Consider the following 16278-nt stretch of genomic DNA (forward strand, 5'->3'; position numbering starts at 1 on the left):
AATGCCAATGGATCACAACGTTGATGGAGATTAGTATACTCTGGTGTGATTACCATGGTATGCAACCAATTTAACGGGTGCTCTCTGCTAACCAATACAGGATTTATTTCTGTGATGTTTGCAAATGTGGGGAAACCTGTTGGAAATTGTCCCAACTGGAAAAAAAAATTTTGTTTGTTTTATTTTATTTTTTGTTTAGGTAAGCTTTCTCTTGACAACATCATCTTAATACTGAGGAGAGTGAATTTGCTGTTTATATTTGAGGCGTGTTTATGAGGCCTATTGGGGAACTGCTATGTGGTTTTCAGCGAGGTTTGTTCTGGAACAATTTGACACAACAAGGAACCATAAAAACCCACTATTTTTAAGCATTAGTCAATTAAATGCATTATTTAAATTACCAATGTACTTTTTAAAATTTAGGGTGTTTGAAAATGTAAAAATGGCCTCCAAAGATTACCTCTAAATTAGTTCTTCGAAAGGTCAGAAATGAATTGACTAAACCTCCAAAAGGGTGGCGAGGTGGGGGAGAGATTGCATCTGTTTAAATTAACAATCAATCCATATGTCAACAAAATTCAAATGGTGAAAATCAATCCTAGTGATGGCCCTGAGCAATTTTCATAATGAGGTTTCATCATCTGTGACCCATTTGTTGTCCTTTGGTTGCGTGTGGAGGTGTAGTTTTTAAGGAGACTAAAAGAAGATTTTCATGGCCTCTGGATTGTGCTGTTTTGGTTTGTCCTATCTAAGACTCTTCAAGTGCTTTTAAGCCTGTAAACTGTACTCTCACCCTCTATAACTCTGCAAGGCTTCTCCCTCATGCGTCAAAACAAGGAAAATTCTCATGTCGGCCGGGCACCGCGGCTCATGCCTATAAATCCCAGCACTTTGGGAGGCCGAGGCGGGTGGATCACATGAGGTCAGGAGTTTGAGACCGGCCTGGCCAACATGGAGAAACCCTGTCTCCACTAAAAATACAAAAATCATCCAGGTGTGGTGGCATGTGCCTGTAATCCCAGCTTCTTGGGAGGCTGAGGCAGGAGAATGGCTTGAACCTGAGAGGTGGAGGTTGCAGTGAGCCAAGATCGCACCACTGCACTTCAGCCTGGGTGACAGAGCGGGACTTCACCTCAAAATAATTGGAAGGAAATTCTCATGTAGCCTCTTCAGCCTCAAGTTGTCAAGCTTCACACAGCGCTTAGAAAACATCGCCGATGCCAAATCCTCTTGCAGATGGAGGATCAAACCCCAAAAAACGGAGTTAAATAGGTTAAGCGACTTCCCCAAATGCACAAACTAAAAGGCTGAAAGGGGCCATGTTGGCTTCCTTGGTCTTACTATATAACTCCCTTAAAACTCATCAACTGCAGGACATTTAAGTAAATTCATCTTTCTGATTGTTCTGTGAAGGAGATCTTTTACTGTAAAAGTTCACTTTTAAATGTAATCTTTTTATAATAGATTCTTTCTCAATTTCGTCACCCGATTTCAAGAAAGGAAACTCTAATTTCCCAAAAATTAGACACACACTTGCAATACAGCAAAATGCTTGTGATCCAAAACAGCTTTCTGTTGTTAAATAAAGAAAGCACCCTCTTAGATAGTTAACTTGTTTTTGCTGCTTGTGCTTTTTTTCCCCGCTTTGGATATACTCTGTTTAAACACAAATGCTATGTAGATTCTTTCAGCTTTACTTCCTGCTTTCTTACCTTCTATTAGAAAATGTTGTCTTACTTGAAGCCAGGCACGGTGGCTCACTTTGGGAGGCTGAGGCAGACAAATCACCTGAGGCCAGGAGTTCGAGACCAGACTGGCCAACATGGTGAAACCTCCTCTATACTAAAAGATACAAAAATTAGCCAGGTGTGGTGGCTGGTGCCTGTAGTCCCAGCTAGTTGCAAGACTGAGAAAGGAGAATCCCTTAAGCCAGGTAGACAGAGGTTGCAGTGAACCAATGTGGCACCACTGCACTCCAGCCAGGCGACAGAGCATGACTCCAACTCAAAAGAAAAAAAAAATGCTATCTTACTTCAGCTTCCTAAAATTTGAGAAAATGTTAATTACTTTATTAATCTATTCATTCGGTTTTTGCCCAGCTATTACTATTACTTGCATTAATCTGATTTTTAAATTTTTTTCCATTTCATAGTTTATTTAACTGTATTTTATTATATTTTTATCATTTTTAAAAGTTAACAGCATAATCTTACATTTTGTCAACATATTTTTTTCTGAAGAACTCTAGGAGCAAATTGGTCTTAGAATATTCAGGTCTGCATGAAGTAAAAATCAGCTATGCCATTCTCTGATATGTGAGTTGGCAATAGAATTTGCATGTAAAGGAGACTGAAAGCTATCCCGATTAATTGAGGAGGAAGTAATGAGTGGTTGGACCATGAACTGAGCCAACAAATAAGTTATAAATTATTGATGTCCCCAATTTCTGCTTAAAAAAACTTGAGGAAAAGAAATTCTAAATCTACTACTCTTCCTTTGAATCTAGAGATCACTAATAGATTGCTGTTTTAAGCTTAAATATATTGATGGTTTTATTCTGACAGCAGAATTCTATTTATGCTAAAAATAACGATCTCTAGGGATTAGAAAAATCAGAAAGGTCTTTAAATGACATTGTCTTTTCTGACATTGCCATCAGTGACAAACCACTAGACTTGTTCTATCTAATGACAGAAAACAAAACTGGCAGTCTGTTTTGAAAAAGGAAAAAATGTGTGTGCATTTGGTTAAATGTTTCACCTTTCAACCAACTGTTTTTATATGTTTTAGTTACCGCCTAAGAGCACAGATTCTAAGAAATCTTGATATTATGGAAACCTAATGTAGGCACTTAAAACATGCCTTGAGCAAGTCCATAGAGATACCCTGCCACTAATTCAAAGTGAATCCCCTAAGAATTCCATTTTCACACTGGTAGTATAAACTAAACAGAGAATTCAGTGGTACTCTAGATCCTTAAGGCAAGTGACAAATTAAAAATTCATTAATCACTTCGATTGAGGCTGAGATACGGTACTTTAGGAAGAATACTTAAAACTTAAAAAAAAAAAAAAAAGTCCCTTGTGGAGAAAAATGAATAGAGGGTATAGTTCACCAAGAAGAAACCATTCTTTCTCATGAGGAAAAAAAAATGGAGGGAGGAAGTGGGGGTAGAGAATTAGGAAATTCAGGAGCAGCACCCTCTAGCGCTATATATAGCTCTGAGTCTCAGCTTTCTCGCCTTGCTGCAGTTGGGCCTCGGGTGCTCTTGGCAATAACACTGAAAGCAGCAGTTTTTAAAGATATACTCAACTTTCCCCACTCCCAGGATGTGGGATTCTAATGAAACTACCCGTGCAATCCGTGTCTGAGACACCGTAGCCTTTGGAGAGCGCCATTTGCTGAAATGTCTAGTGAAGCTAAAATAAGCCGCTTTGGTGGAAAAAACCCGCTGAGTGGTTGAAATCAGAGCTACAGAAGGTCACTTGCTATTTTAGTAGCTGCAAGCTGGTCCTCATTTTATAACATCACAGTTATAAACAAGACATTGTCACCTTGCTTGTCAGTTTACTTCTTTCTCACCAAAATAAGCAGATGTAGCCCTTTTTCTTTCTACATAGAATTAGGTAATTTGGATGACTTGTTTCCAAACTTTGCTTAACTATGTGGATCAATATGTAAGAGAAGTTATTTTTCATGTATTTCTTTAAACATTGCTTCAAAATATTATTCTTACACCTTTTTACGTCGTCTGATATAATTGACCTTTTAAAACTCTATTTACCTGCCTGTATAAACCTTATCACGCACATCTCAATCATGCTGTAAATCCTTACATTGGACTTTCTTCTTTGATTTATTAATAGATCACAATGAAGAGTATTGAGGATGGGATAGGATATGTAGAAGTCCTTTACAGTCTCAGGGAAAGACAGAGAGAGAGAGAGAGAGAGAGAGAGAGAGAGAGACAGAGAGAGAGAGAGAGAAAGGAGAGTCAACTAATTTCTAGGATTATTTAGATACAGTCCATTTGCAAATGGAGGAAGGAGGTTAGTTCCAGCCCCAGGGTTCTATAATTACTGCACACCCTATTGAGAATTGCCATCAATTTTATTCTAGTTTTCCCTTCAAAAATTTAATTTCTCTCTTCGTATTGCCCACATCAAAAGTAAAGATTACCCTTAAGACTTCTAGGGAGGTGTGACAATTTTAACAATATTTTAAAATATTTTTTTCATCAAAGTGATACAGAAGTATATTTACCTATATCAATTATTTTAACACTTTCTAAGACTTTTTTTTATTTGAATCACACATTGCCATTTCTATCCCATAAAGTTGCTTAATATATAAAGTTACAAATTCTGTTAATTGAATATAAATCTTGGATTCAAATAAGCCTTCCACGAAGAATAGTATCAGGGCCAAAGTTGAAAACAAAACAGCAGTTTTGCAGAGGGGGAAGTTTTACGTGTTTATACATATGAGAATATAGAAGGGAAAGGAAGAGAAAGAGAGAAAGTGATAGTGAGTGATTGTTCATGAAATTAACAAATAGAAAATGAGGAATGTGGACTTAATATTAACCTGTAATACACACCCAATTTTTCCTTGCCTGCATCAATGTTCACTTTTTCCTTATCATGGTTAAAAGGAATGACTGGACAGACTGAGCATATACAATTGTTTTTCTCTTTCTTCTACATGATTATATTAACTATCAAAGCAGCCCACATACTCTTAGTAAACTGAACAAACCTCTGTCTCACTGAACACATGTAGGAAATCTTAACTACTGAGAAGATGTAGCTGCATTTTCATTACAAGTTTTCTTTCACACCCACTTAAGAATTCTCCAGCCTCATCTCTGGTCTCAGGAATCACAGAGCGTAGGGTTTGTGTGCATCTCCTTTGGAGGTGGTGGAATTTCCCATCAGTTAGTTATCTGGGCAATATTCCTGTTGGACTTACTGTTCCAGCACAGAGCATGCTGACTACTTCTTCGACATGTACCATCTGCAGCCCAAGCCAGTCAAAGAATCCAACAAAAACTGAGCTGAAAACAGCTGCAATCCAAGTTAGGGTGACGGATGAAGGATGTGAGATTGCCCAGAAAGATTCCATATCCTCTGCTCTTTTACCTCAGTCTCTTTTGTCTGGACTTTCTCATGTGGCTGGTCCCTAGAGAGGACTACATTTACTTTTACGTTTTCTACTTTTCCAAGCAAGGACTCTTGAAAGTTCCTTTGGCTCCCAACAGGAACTTTGCATACTGTATTCATTGTCTCTCCTTTGGCCTTTCTTTTTAAATCCTTCTCTTTTCACAACTGCAGACTCTCAGTCTAAGCAAACCATCTCCTTGGACATTCAAGCATCTTTCTAATTGACAGAATGAGCCCTCCAGCCTTGCTCCCATGAGACTAAGTCTAGCTGTACCGTGTCTTGTATCAACCTGAGATTTGAGAGGGTCAAGTTGGCTTTTGCACGTGGCTCACCTCTGCACTGCAGAACAGTGAGAGAAAGTGGGGGAGGAATGTGTCTGCAATTGCTGCTACTGTGCTTTTGCCTTCATTGCCATTCATAATAAGTCTTGTGCTCAAAAGAGATTTGACTTGTATTTCCCACCACAAGGATATGGAAAATAATTTTGCATGCTTACCATTTGACTTCAAAGCCATCTGAGTGCTTAGGCTTTAAGATCATCAAACAAAGGATCAATCTTAACTCTTACAAGTCCTTTGCAAAATAAAGCAGACAATTGAAGGAAGGAAGAAGGGATGGACGGATCATCTTCAGCATTATCTCCCCTAACTCAACATTGGTTGAGCACCTACTATATTTAATATTTTCTTTCAGTGCCACATCTGCTGGTCCCATGTATTCTCCTTCAAAATTGTCTTGAATCTAGCTCCTCCACTCCACCTCTGTCATTATGACCTAGTCCAGACCTTCCTCGGAGCTTGCCTGAATTTTCGCAACAGCCTGATTAATTTCATGTACTCACTAATGCCATCCCATCTTTACCATGACCAAGGTCACCTTTCTAAAACAAAAACCAAAGCCAGGCGTGGTGGCTCACGCCAGCAATCCCAACACTTTGGGAAGCCAAGGCGGGCAGATCACCTGAAGTCAGGAGTTCGAGAACAGCCTGGCCAACATGAAGAAACCCTGTCTCTACTGAAAATACAAAAATTAGCCAGCCATGGTGGTGTGCACCTGTAGTCCCAGCTACTCGGGAGGCTGAGGCAGGAGAATCACTTCAACCCCAGAAGTGGAAGTTGCAATGAGCCACAATCATGCCACCGCACTCCAGCCTGGGTGACAGAATGAGACTCTGTCTCAAAAATAAATAAATAAGCCAAAAAACAGATAATATTTTACAACTTTGGTTGGTTACCAGTTATCTCTGAATTGGTAAAATTCAAGCCAGGAAACACAGACTCGGTTTCAAAACATTGCTTACTAGCTCCATAGAAACTGGTCTAGACTCATTTGGTCTTTTTTTTTTTTTTTTTTTTTTTTGACAGAGTCACGCTCTGTCACCAGGCTGGAGTGCAGTGACCTGATCTTGGCTCACTGCAGCCTCCGACTTCCTGGTTCAAGGGATTTTCCTGTCTCAGCCTCCCGAGTAGCTGGGATTACAGGCACCTGCCACCATGCCCAGCTAATTTTTTTTTTTTTTTGTATTTTTAATAGAGATGGGGTTTCACCATGTTGGCCAGGATGGTCTCGATCTCCTGACCTCGTGATCTGCCTGCCTTGGCCTCCCAAAGTGCTGGGATTACAGGTGTGAACCACCGCACCCGGCCCTCACTTGCTCTTTCTACACCTCACTTCTATCCTCAGTAAAGGGGAGGCTGGTTGTAAAGAAGTAAAGGTTGTAAATATATAAGATGTAATGTCAGAAATTACCTAGCCTACAGATAGCTTTCTGTCTATCATTCCCTCTACCTGGGATGCATCTTTCTCTTCTCCATGTGGCAAACTGTGCTCATCCTTCAAGACCCAGGCATCTCCTCTATGGTTATTTTCCTGCCCCTGCCCCCAGACTAAGTGAGCCACTTTCTTCTTTGGGCTCCCACAATAACTGTGGGCATTTATTGCATCATGATATGAAATTATATTGTTGTAAAATACTTTAAAACAAAGGCAAGAGTAGGGGATGGTGGCTCACACCTGTAATCGAAGCACTTTTAAGAAGCTGAAGCAGGTGGATCACTTAAGGTCAGGAGTTCGAGACCAGCCTGACCAAGATGAGAAAACTCTGTCTCTACTAAAAATACAAAAATTAGTCAGTCATGATGGTGGGCACCTGTAATCACAGCTACTCGGGAGGCTGAGGCACGAGAATAGCTTGAACCTGGGAGGTAGAGGTTGCAGTGAGCCAAGGTTGTGCCACTGCTCTCCAGCCAGGGAAACAGAGTGAGACTTGATCTCAGAAAAAAAAAAAAGATAAAGAAAGAAAAGAAAGGAAAAGAATAGAAAAGCCAAAATCTTTGTTTCTTAATCTATACCTTGACCTGATATAGAGTACCTTCTCAAAAATATTTGGTGAATGAATATATGAAGGCATTATACTGGGATCTGCTATCCAGTTCTTGAAGAGCTCATAATCTTGAAGGGTGTGGGACAAACATAGGGATTCAAATAACCACAGCAGGAGTCTCACTGGAACAAGGGCTCAATTAAGGCAGAATCAAAGTGTGATGGCAGCCAGCCCTTCTTCCTGAGGACATGGTTGGCAGGGAAACTTTCACCAGGCATGGCCATCCGGGTTGAGTCCTGAAGCATGCATGTGGATTTAATTTCCTATTTCCTTAACCTTCCCACATATTTATTGTACCTACCCTTCCTCGTAAACCATAGACTCCTATATTTTGATGTCAGAAGGCCAGAGAATTCTTAAGCTTCGGCCAACAGTTCCAGGCAGATATCATCAAGGAACAGAGAGAGTTTTTCATAATACAATTGTAAGTGGCAATGATCATCTTGTTTAAAAACCTTGAAGCCTGTAAATTACCAACACATCAGCATGTCTTTGAAGATGAAAACAAGCTACACCAAGAAGATAATAGTTTGAAAACTATAAAGCTATAAAATCTTTTGTTATCATTATATACCTACTGGAGAGCAAATATGTTTTCTAGATTCTAAGTAATTAGACTGCCCCAGTGAAATTGAAAAATGATGAGCCATGACATACCAATCTATTTTAATATGATGGATAGAGGAATTTTTATCCCTTTTATACTATAGGAGAATGTTCAATAAAACTTCGAATACAGGATTTTCTAAAGAAAGGATTTCGTAATATCATAAGCAATGCAAGTCTTGAAATGCTCAATGCTGAACCCAATAGAGTAGAACTATCATCAGAAGTTAGCATTTGGTAGCATCTTCTACATGCATTATTTTATTTTGATTGAAAAACTCTAATAAATATTGAAATATCTTCCTTCAGTAGGATGGATTGCAGAATTAAATATATCCCCTGAATTTTATCTCCATTGGAGTCATCATATTGCTCCCCTGAGGACAAACTCTGTAGACTGTCCTAATAAGGATAACGGTGGCTACCATTTATTCAGTGTTTCCAATGTGCCGGGTGATGGTCTATAGGAGATTTTTATTTAGAAAATTTATTAGAAGCTTAAATTTACAAATGTTTGTTTTTTACCTCACTAAAATGCAATTTACTTCGTACCCTGTATACCAGAAGCTGAGTGAGATAGAAAGGAGACACCCAAATGCTGCTTTGAGGGCTGTCCTGGAGAGATGGGGTTGGCCATTTAGAAAGAACAGAACTTACGTTTGAAATGACACACCCTGAAATACAAGAAAATTTTATTTTCAAATAGCAGGTAGGATGACAAGGGACCGCCTCCTAGCTCCAGCCGCTTTCAGGGGACTCACAGCAGGCTGGTTTTGTTTTGTTTTGCTTTGTTTTTGAGACGGAGTCTCGCTCTGTCACCCAGACTGGAGTGCAGTGGTGCGACCTCCACCTCCCAGGTTCAAGCAATTCTCCTGCCTCAGCCTCCTGAGTAGCTGGGATTACAGGAGTGTGCCATCACGCCTGGCTAATTTTTTGTGGGTTTTCTTAGTCGAGATGGGGTTTCACCATGCTGACCAGGAGGTCTTGATCTCCCATAGCAGGCTTTTTTTAAGGACAGCTCTTTTATCTGGTTCTATTGCTCAACTTTCATGTCTCAAAACCCAAAATGATTGGTATTTCAGATACAATGTGAAGTACAATTTGATTGAGATAAACTGCCCAAAACTGTGCTTGCTACTAATTTTTGTGAATATAATCATTTAATCATTTTTAAACTTTTTTTAAAAAAAGGTTATTATATAAAAAATTAAAAAAGAGAATATAGTGGTCCCTATGACCTAATTCCAATCATTATCAACTCATAAGCCAATATTGTATTGTGTATATCACCTCTCCTATTATTATGTCAGATGTTTACATTGCCCCAAAGTCAAATCTACAAAAATATTATCAGAAAATTTAATTTCTTTCCTTGTCCCGGCATTCTATTCCCTATTTCCTCTGTACATAGCCTTTCTTTTAGTTTATTCTTTAATGCTTCCTTTTAAAAAATATATAGGCAAATAAATTTATATTTTAATGCCCCCTTTCTGAGATAAACAATAGGGTTCTAGTGATTTTCAAAACATTTTAAAGTGTTTTGGAGTACAAGTGTTAAGACTGTTAGTTGACTTTCAAGCCAAAAAGCAAGAAATATGATAATTTTATGTCTTTTTAAAAAATAAATACCTTTGAATGGTTTACAACTTGTAAAACCCCTAAGCTGTGATCAAAAGATCTGGGGGAAAGCAGTAAATTTTGATTAAAATACTGAAAGTTGAAAAAAGGCAATAAAGAGTTTGTCTGAAGATTGTAAGATAGATAGCAATGTTAAAGACACTTTAATACAGTTGGAGTATCTCCAAAAGGCATTCTTATAGTAAACACATTAAAAGCTAATGAGCAGAGTGATTTTATTCACAAAACTTTGACTTGATATCTTTTCTCACAGATCGAATTGCACAGAACATCATTAAGTCCCATTTGGAGACATGTCAATACACCATGGAAGAGCTGCACCAGCTGGCGTGGCAGACCCACACCTATGAAGAAATTAAAGCTTATCAAAGCAAGGTACTCTGGGCAACCATGAGAAAGTTTTTCTGTGATTACCCTATTGCTGTCTTGCTCAAACTCAGCACTATTGGCACGTTGCGCTGGGCAATTCTTTTCTGTAAGGGCATCCTGCAAATTGTTTGATACTTACCAGCATCCCTGGCTCTACCCACTAGATGTGGCATCGCCCTCACACACACTTGTGACAACCAGAAATGTCTCCAGATACTGCCACCTGTTTCTAAGGAGGCAAAACTACCCTGATTGAAAACCACTGCCCTATTTGAGTGACTACAGAGACTGTGCCTTCATCAAATGACTTTAGGACATCTCTTGATGACTTCTTGGGTCAAGGCAAGGAGCAGGAGCAATGTAATAATCACAGCAGTTGTAACTGTCACAAACTTACACAACAAATATATAGAACAAAGCTTTCTAAATTTTCTTCTTGCCCTATATGTTAAAAAGAGTCCAAAAAAAAGGAACAACTCATCCCGTATTTTTATTATTACACTATGTTATTTCTTTGGGTTTATTGAAGAAGTTTTTAAGAGGAATTTATTGTTGTTTTTCAGCATTTACATTATATTACTTTGGGATAGAGATCCCCAGTTACAAAATCTACCCGTAGATGGAACTTTAATAACTTTAATAAAATATATAAGTATGTGTATATCTAAATAAATGTTTACAATATGCTGATTTTTCTCCACCAGAACAACTAAATCTTAGTATTTTTATATAAAGAGGGAAACAAAGGTATTGGGTCGCTATGGTCAATACAAATTAGAATTAACACATTTCAAAAAATAACCCGAGGACTAAAATATATCTGGGGGATTCTATTGAACTTAGGAGAATGATTTGATTTAATATAATGCCTTTTTCCTCGGAATTCTTTTTATGCCAAAAAACAATCTCTGTAGGTCTGGAAAAAAGACACAACATAAAAATGTTACAAATTTAGTGTCCATCAGGTACCCATGAAAATGACCTCATGGAAGCCTGTGAATGAAACCGCTATCCCTCAATGCAAAGCTTTGCTTTTTATATTAATAGTATATAAAGATAGATCTGTTATTTTCTTTACAAACTCAGGCTTCGTTTAGGTGAGAAGGAGGAAAAGGAGGAAAAAATAGTAAAGAAAATAACAAAGCTATCCTTACATACTATAAACAATGTTGCTGTTATTTTAGCCTCAGTACTTTGATCATTTTGGCCTACTGAGGTCCAAACAGGTCAAAATGTTATCTTAGGGAAAAAATAAAATAAAAGTAGTTCCGTCTTCTTTTAAAGGAATCCTATAAATTCCCTCCTTGGGCCCCAACTGACAGGTGAACACCAGGAAGGCAAATCTGAGTGTTCTGTGGACTCTCCATAAGTCGTTTGCCCTCTTTACATTGCGTGTCTTCTCTCCTGAAGTCCAGGGAAGCACTGTGGCAACAATGTGCCATCCAGATCACTCACGCCATCCAATACGTGGTGGAGTTTGCAAAGCGGATAACAGGCTTCATGGAGCTCTGTCAAAATGATCAAATTCTACTTCTGAAGTCAGGTAAGCAAGAAGATTCATGAGAGGCCTATTTCAGATAAGGATGTGGTCAGCCCTTAGCACTGTGTTGGTTCTAGAAAATCCTCCTTCCGATATGCAGCTCGTTTCTGCCACCCACATTGTCAGCCAACTCCCCGAGGAAACGCTCAGTAATAAAAATGCCCTGATACTCATTCAGTTCCCCTTTGAAGTCAAACACAATTTTGCTTATTGAAAGTGGAGCTATTAATTGCGGAGGTTGAGATACGCAGCTTGACAGGCAGTGCAAGTAATTAGCGTGTCAAGGTGGCTGAATTGCTGAGCCGGCGCTAAAACGTACTCCTTGCCTTCTGTGAAAGGAAAAAAAAAAATGCAGGCTAGCTGAGTTCTGCCTCTGTGGTCATTTCCAATCATTTTAATGAGGATAGCCTGCAGCCAGTATACACCAGGAGAAACTCCACGGTACTCTAATCTTTCCCTACCTTTCCCTCACACACTCTCTGACACACACAATTTTAACGGAAATAGCTCAAGAAACTCTGCATATGATTGACTTTGCAGATGTTATTACCAAACAGGAAAAAGAAATTATTTGTCTTTCTTGGGCCCCTTTGAAAATAGAAAATAAGAACCACAATGGTGTTTATGTGAATTTTCATAGTCCTAGGCGATGATAATAATAATAACATATTCATATGTAAAATAACACACATATATGTTTATGTTTCCCTATGACATCTCAAGTAATCTTGTGAGATCTATATTATTATTTCCATCTTACAGAAGAGGAGGAAAAGATTCAGAGAAGTGAAGATCTATGTTCAATATTACAAAACCAGTACATGGCAAAGTTGGCATTTGAACTTGGGCCAAATATAACTGCTATTCTAAGATATTGCTGCTTCTTTACCCAATGACGCAACTTGATGAAAACCTAGACTTAAGTGCCAACTTGATGTACCAGTCATCTAAACCACTGCAAAATTTAACTAAAACAACAGGAATTATTTATTCTGCTCTCAAAGCTACAATTTGGGCAGGGCTCAGCAGGGATGACCTTATCTCTGCTCCATGTGGCATTCACTGAGTCAGTTCAGCTGAGGGCAGAGGAATCCACTTTCAAATTGGCTCATTCACATGACTGATGAGTTGTGCTGGTTGACAGCCTGGAACTGGGCTGGGGGCCCCATTTCCTCTCCATGTGAGACCCTCCATAGACTGCTTGGACTTGCTCACAACATAATCACTATGCTCCAAAAGCTAGCACCCCAAGAGAACAAGGCAGAAATGCATAGACTTTTCTAACTTAACTTCAGAAAACAAAATATTGTTATTTCCATTATATACCATCAGTCATGAAGGCCCACCCAGATTTAAGGACAGGAGACATGGATTCTACTACTTGATAGGGGAGTGGTAAGGTCCTAGAAAACATATGGGATGGAAGATATTTTTTCTGACCCTCTTTGAAAAGTGAAATCTGCCACACTTGATATGTGACCTTGAGCTAAACTCTCTAGATAGCAGTTTCTTCATTTGTAAAATAAAGAGATGGACTAGAAACAATGAATTTCAAACTCGGAATTGCATCAACAACATCAAAGGAGACTATTGACAGTTCAGAGACATGGGCACCGTGAGTCCCATGGAATCCAGATCTCCTGGAGGGGAACCCAGTTCACTGTATCTCTAACTAAGACTCAGATATAGCCAATCCATGGGCTGACATTTGGGAACCACTGAACCATAAAATCTTTAACATCTCTACCTGGCGTAAAAATGTTGACTCTAGTCAAAAAAGTAGGCCTTACGTAACTCCTCCATAAAATAGGGCTAATAAACTCATCTGAAATAGTTACTGTAAGGAGCAAAGATAAAAAAGGCCAAACAAAGTTCCTTCCATTGTGTAGATACTCAATAAATGGTACCCATCTACTGTTTGTGTCAGAAAAGCATTCCTTCAATTAATACTTGCAAATCCTCCCCATGTATAAGCCTCTATGCTAGGTGACACACCAAAGACAAGCAGAGAGAAATCAGCAAACATATTTACAGCAAAGGAAATAAAACAGAGACACAAAGATAAAGTGGTGGACTAAGACAGGTACCAAAGTTGTAGGCTAATCAGCAGTATGATGCTCTCATACAAATCTGTGGCTGCTGAGTCTGGCTGTTGACTTCAACTACACTGTGGGGCAAAAGTCCATTTCTCCAAAATATGGAGAAGCTATGCAGCAGTATTTCCTCAGGATGTTAATAGTGCTCAAAGGGAAAAACAATGGTAGTAAACAAATTCATTCAATAAATATTTACTTAGCAACTACTATGTGCCAGAAACTTTTCTTGGTCCTGGAGATGCAAGAGTGAATACAATAATCATGGCAGCCTATCACTGCAGACAAAATTCCTGCCCTCATTTCATCAATTGCGAATTCAAGAATCGAACTAGCTTTAATATTAGTCAAAAAATAGAGAGAAATTTATTTTCAACAAGTAATGTCACTGCCCTCCAGCTTAGCCACCTGTAAAATATATTTTCTCCTTAATTCTTCATGTAAGTATCAAGAAAACTTTATTTCTAACATATTGGTGCAAATATATTAGGTTTTTGCCAAAACTGCAATTATTTTTGCACCAACCTAATAGTTATTTTAGGGGAAGGAACTTAAGGGATTTCTGCAGGTGTGTGCCTGTGTGTCTGTATGTGTCTCTCTGTGTGTTTTAAAGTTCTTGAAAGTCTCTTAGCTATATGCAGTAATAACTTCTTATTATTGGATATATATGTATATTTTTACTTTATTTTTATTTTTATTTTTTACTCATAGGTTGCTTGGAAGTGGTTTTAGTGAGAATGTGCCGTGCCTTCAACCCATTAAACAACACTGTTCTGTTTGAAGGAAAATATGGAGGAATGCAAATGTTCAAAGCCTTAGGTAAGTTTCCCTTTGATGAGGACACAATTTTATTAGCTACCATCAGTTTCTCCACTTAGATTGAAATTGGCAAATGAAATGCCTTGATTCTTTGATGTGAACCAGTATCTCATTATTCGATAAGGGATGGACCAGGTGAGCTTCTAATTCAGGCGAGCCTCTCCTGATCTTGTAACTGTGGCCTCCAATACAAAAGAAAGAGAGAACTGAAGACCCTCCTGAAAACAACCCTATTGAGACATGGGCATGGTGGCTCACGCCTGTAATCCCAACTACTCGGGAGGCTGAGGCAAGAGAATCGCTTGAACACAGGAGGCGGAGGTTGCTGTGAGCCGAGATCATGCCACTGCACTCCAGCTTGTGTGACAGAGCAAGACTCCATCTCACATAAATAAAATAAGTAAATAAAATTAGCCAGGCATGTGATACACGCCTGTAGTCCCAGCTAGTTGGGAGGCCGAGGCAGGAAGAGTGCTTGATCCTGGGAGATCGAGGCTACAGTGAGTCATCTTCACACCACTGCACTACAGCCTGGGTGACAAAGCGAAACCCTATAAAAAAAAGAAAGAAAGAAGGAAGGAAAGAAGGAAGGAAGGAAGAAAGGAAGGAAGGAAGGAAGGAAGGAAGGAAGGAAGGAAGGAAGGAAGGAAGGAAGGAAGGAAGGAAAGAAAGAAAGAAAGAAAAGAAAGAAAGAAAAGAAAGAAAGAAAAAGAAAGAACCAGAGACTGATGCTAAAAGAGCTGGACTGAATTACAGATCATTCTTTGTGAGATCAGCTTTTTTTTTTTCAACTTTATTGTATATTGCGTAGACCCCTGGTCATCCATGGGGGTGACCTCTTAAGTTTCTTATGTCAATTTATCATCATGAGTTAAGATAGTTAATTCAAAGAGGAGCTCCTCTACTTGTTTCTCACCCACAGAAGTTAATTCACAAAGTTCTGGGAGCACAGAGAGTTCATGCCAACCTGTCCACAATGATCCCAGACCATTCCTGCGGGAATGCACTAACAGAGTCAGTCTTTGTTTGGAAGTGTTGTATATCATCACATCCAGTCATCAGTGCATGGCATGGATAGGAAGAACATTAGCAAAGATGGGCTGATGCCAGGAAACGTTTTAACGATTGATAGTGCCATTTGTTCCATATCCTGCCCATGGACACCAAAGAAGGCCACTGCCCTTTCACCTCTTGTGCTGTTAGTTGATATGGCAGCCAACAAGAAGTCCATCGGGGCTGGCAATGTTTCCCTTCTACAGTTGATACACATCCATGTCATCTCCAAGGCTAGATTTTCAAGAAAGGAGGAAAAGCCTTGGCAAGCAACCTCAGTATATTTCCAGCTTCATCAAATAAACATTTACCAGGGATCAGTGTAGAGATGAAACATTATTTTCCAAAATTCACAACAGCTAAGCAACTGACCTGTGAGTCATTCATTAGAAGGTAATAAGAAATGAACTCTAGCTCCTTAATCAAATTTCCAAGGAAACTGCAAAACTGAAGTGTATCTCATCTCTGTTCCATAAGATATTTCTAACGTCTCAGTTTAAAAGACCAGAATACCTTACATTGCTAGCTTCAAGTGCTACGAAGACTGACAATTCTCAGCCCCTATATGTAATGTTTTAGGTTTTCTATGAATACTATCTCTATTGTAAAGGATC

At 38.9% G+C, this 16278-nt stretch overlaps 1 protein-coding gene across 2 annotated transcripts in view; it reads left to right on the top strand.

The window, feature by feature from the left end:
• RORB (RAR related orphan receptor B) overlaps positions 1 to 16278 on the top strand; it is a 194369-nt gene that overhangs the window by 154331 nt on the left and 23760 nt on the right. For both annotated transcript variants that reach the window (XM_005581939.5, XM_045373109.3), the window contains exons 5-7: positions 10044 to 10165; positions 11570 to 11702; positions 14504 to 14611. In XM_005581939.5, the coding sequence (XP_005581996.1) occupies positions 10044 to 10165; positions 11570 to 11702; positions 14504 to 14611 (363 nt within the window). The remainder of the gene's footprint in view (positions 1 to 10043; positions 10166 to 11569; positions 11703 to 14503; positions 14612 to 16278) is intronic.

This window comes from Macaca fascicularis, chromosome 15 (genome assembly GCF_037993035.2).
Source record: "Macaca fascicularis isolate 582-1 chromosome 15, T2T-MFA8v1.1".
NCBI classification, from domain to species: Eukaryota; Metazoa; Chordata; class Mammalia; order Primates; family Cercopithecidae; genus Macaca; species Macaca fascicularis.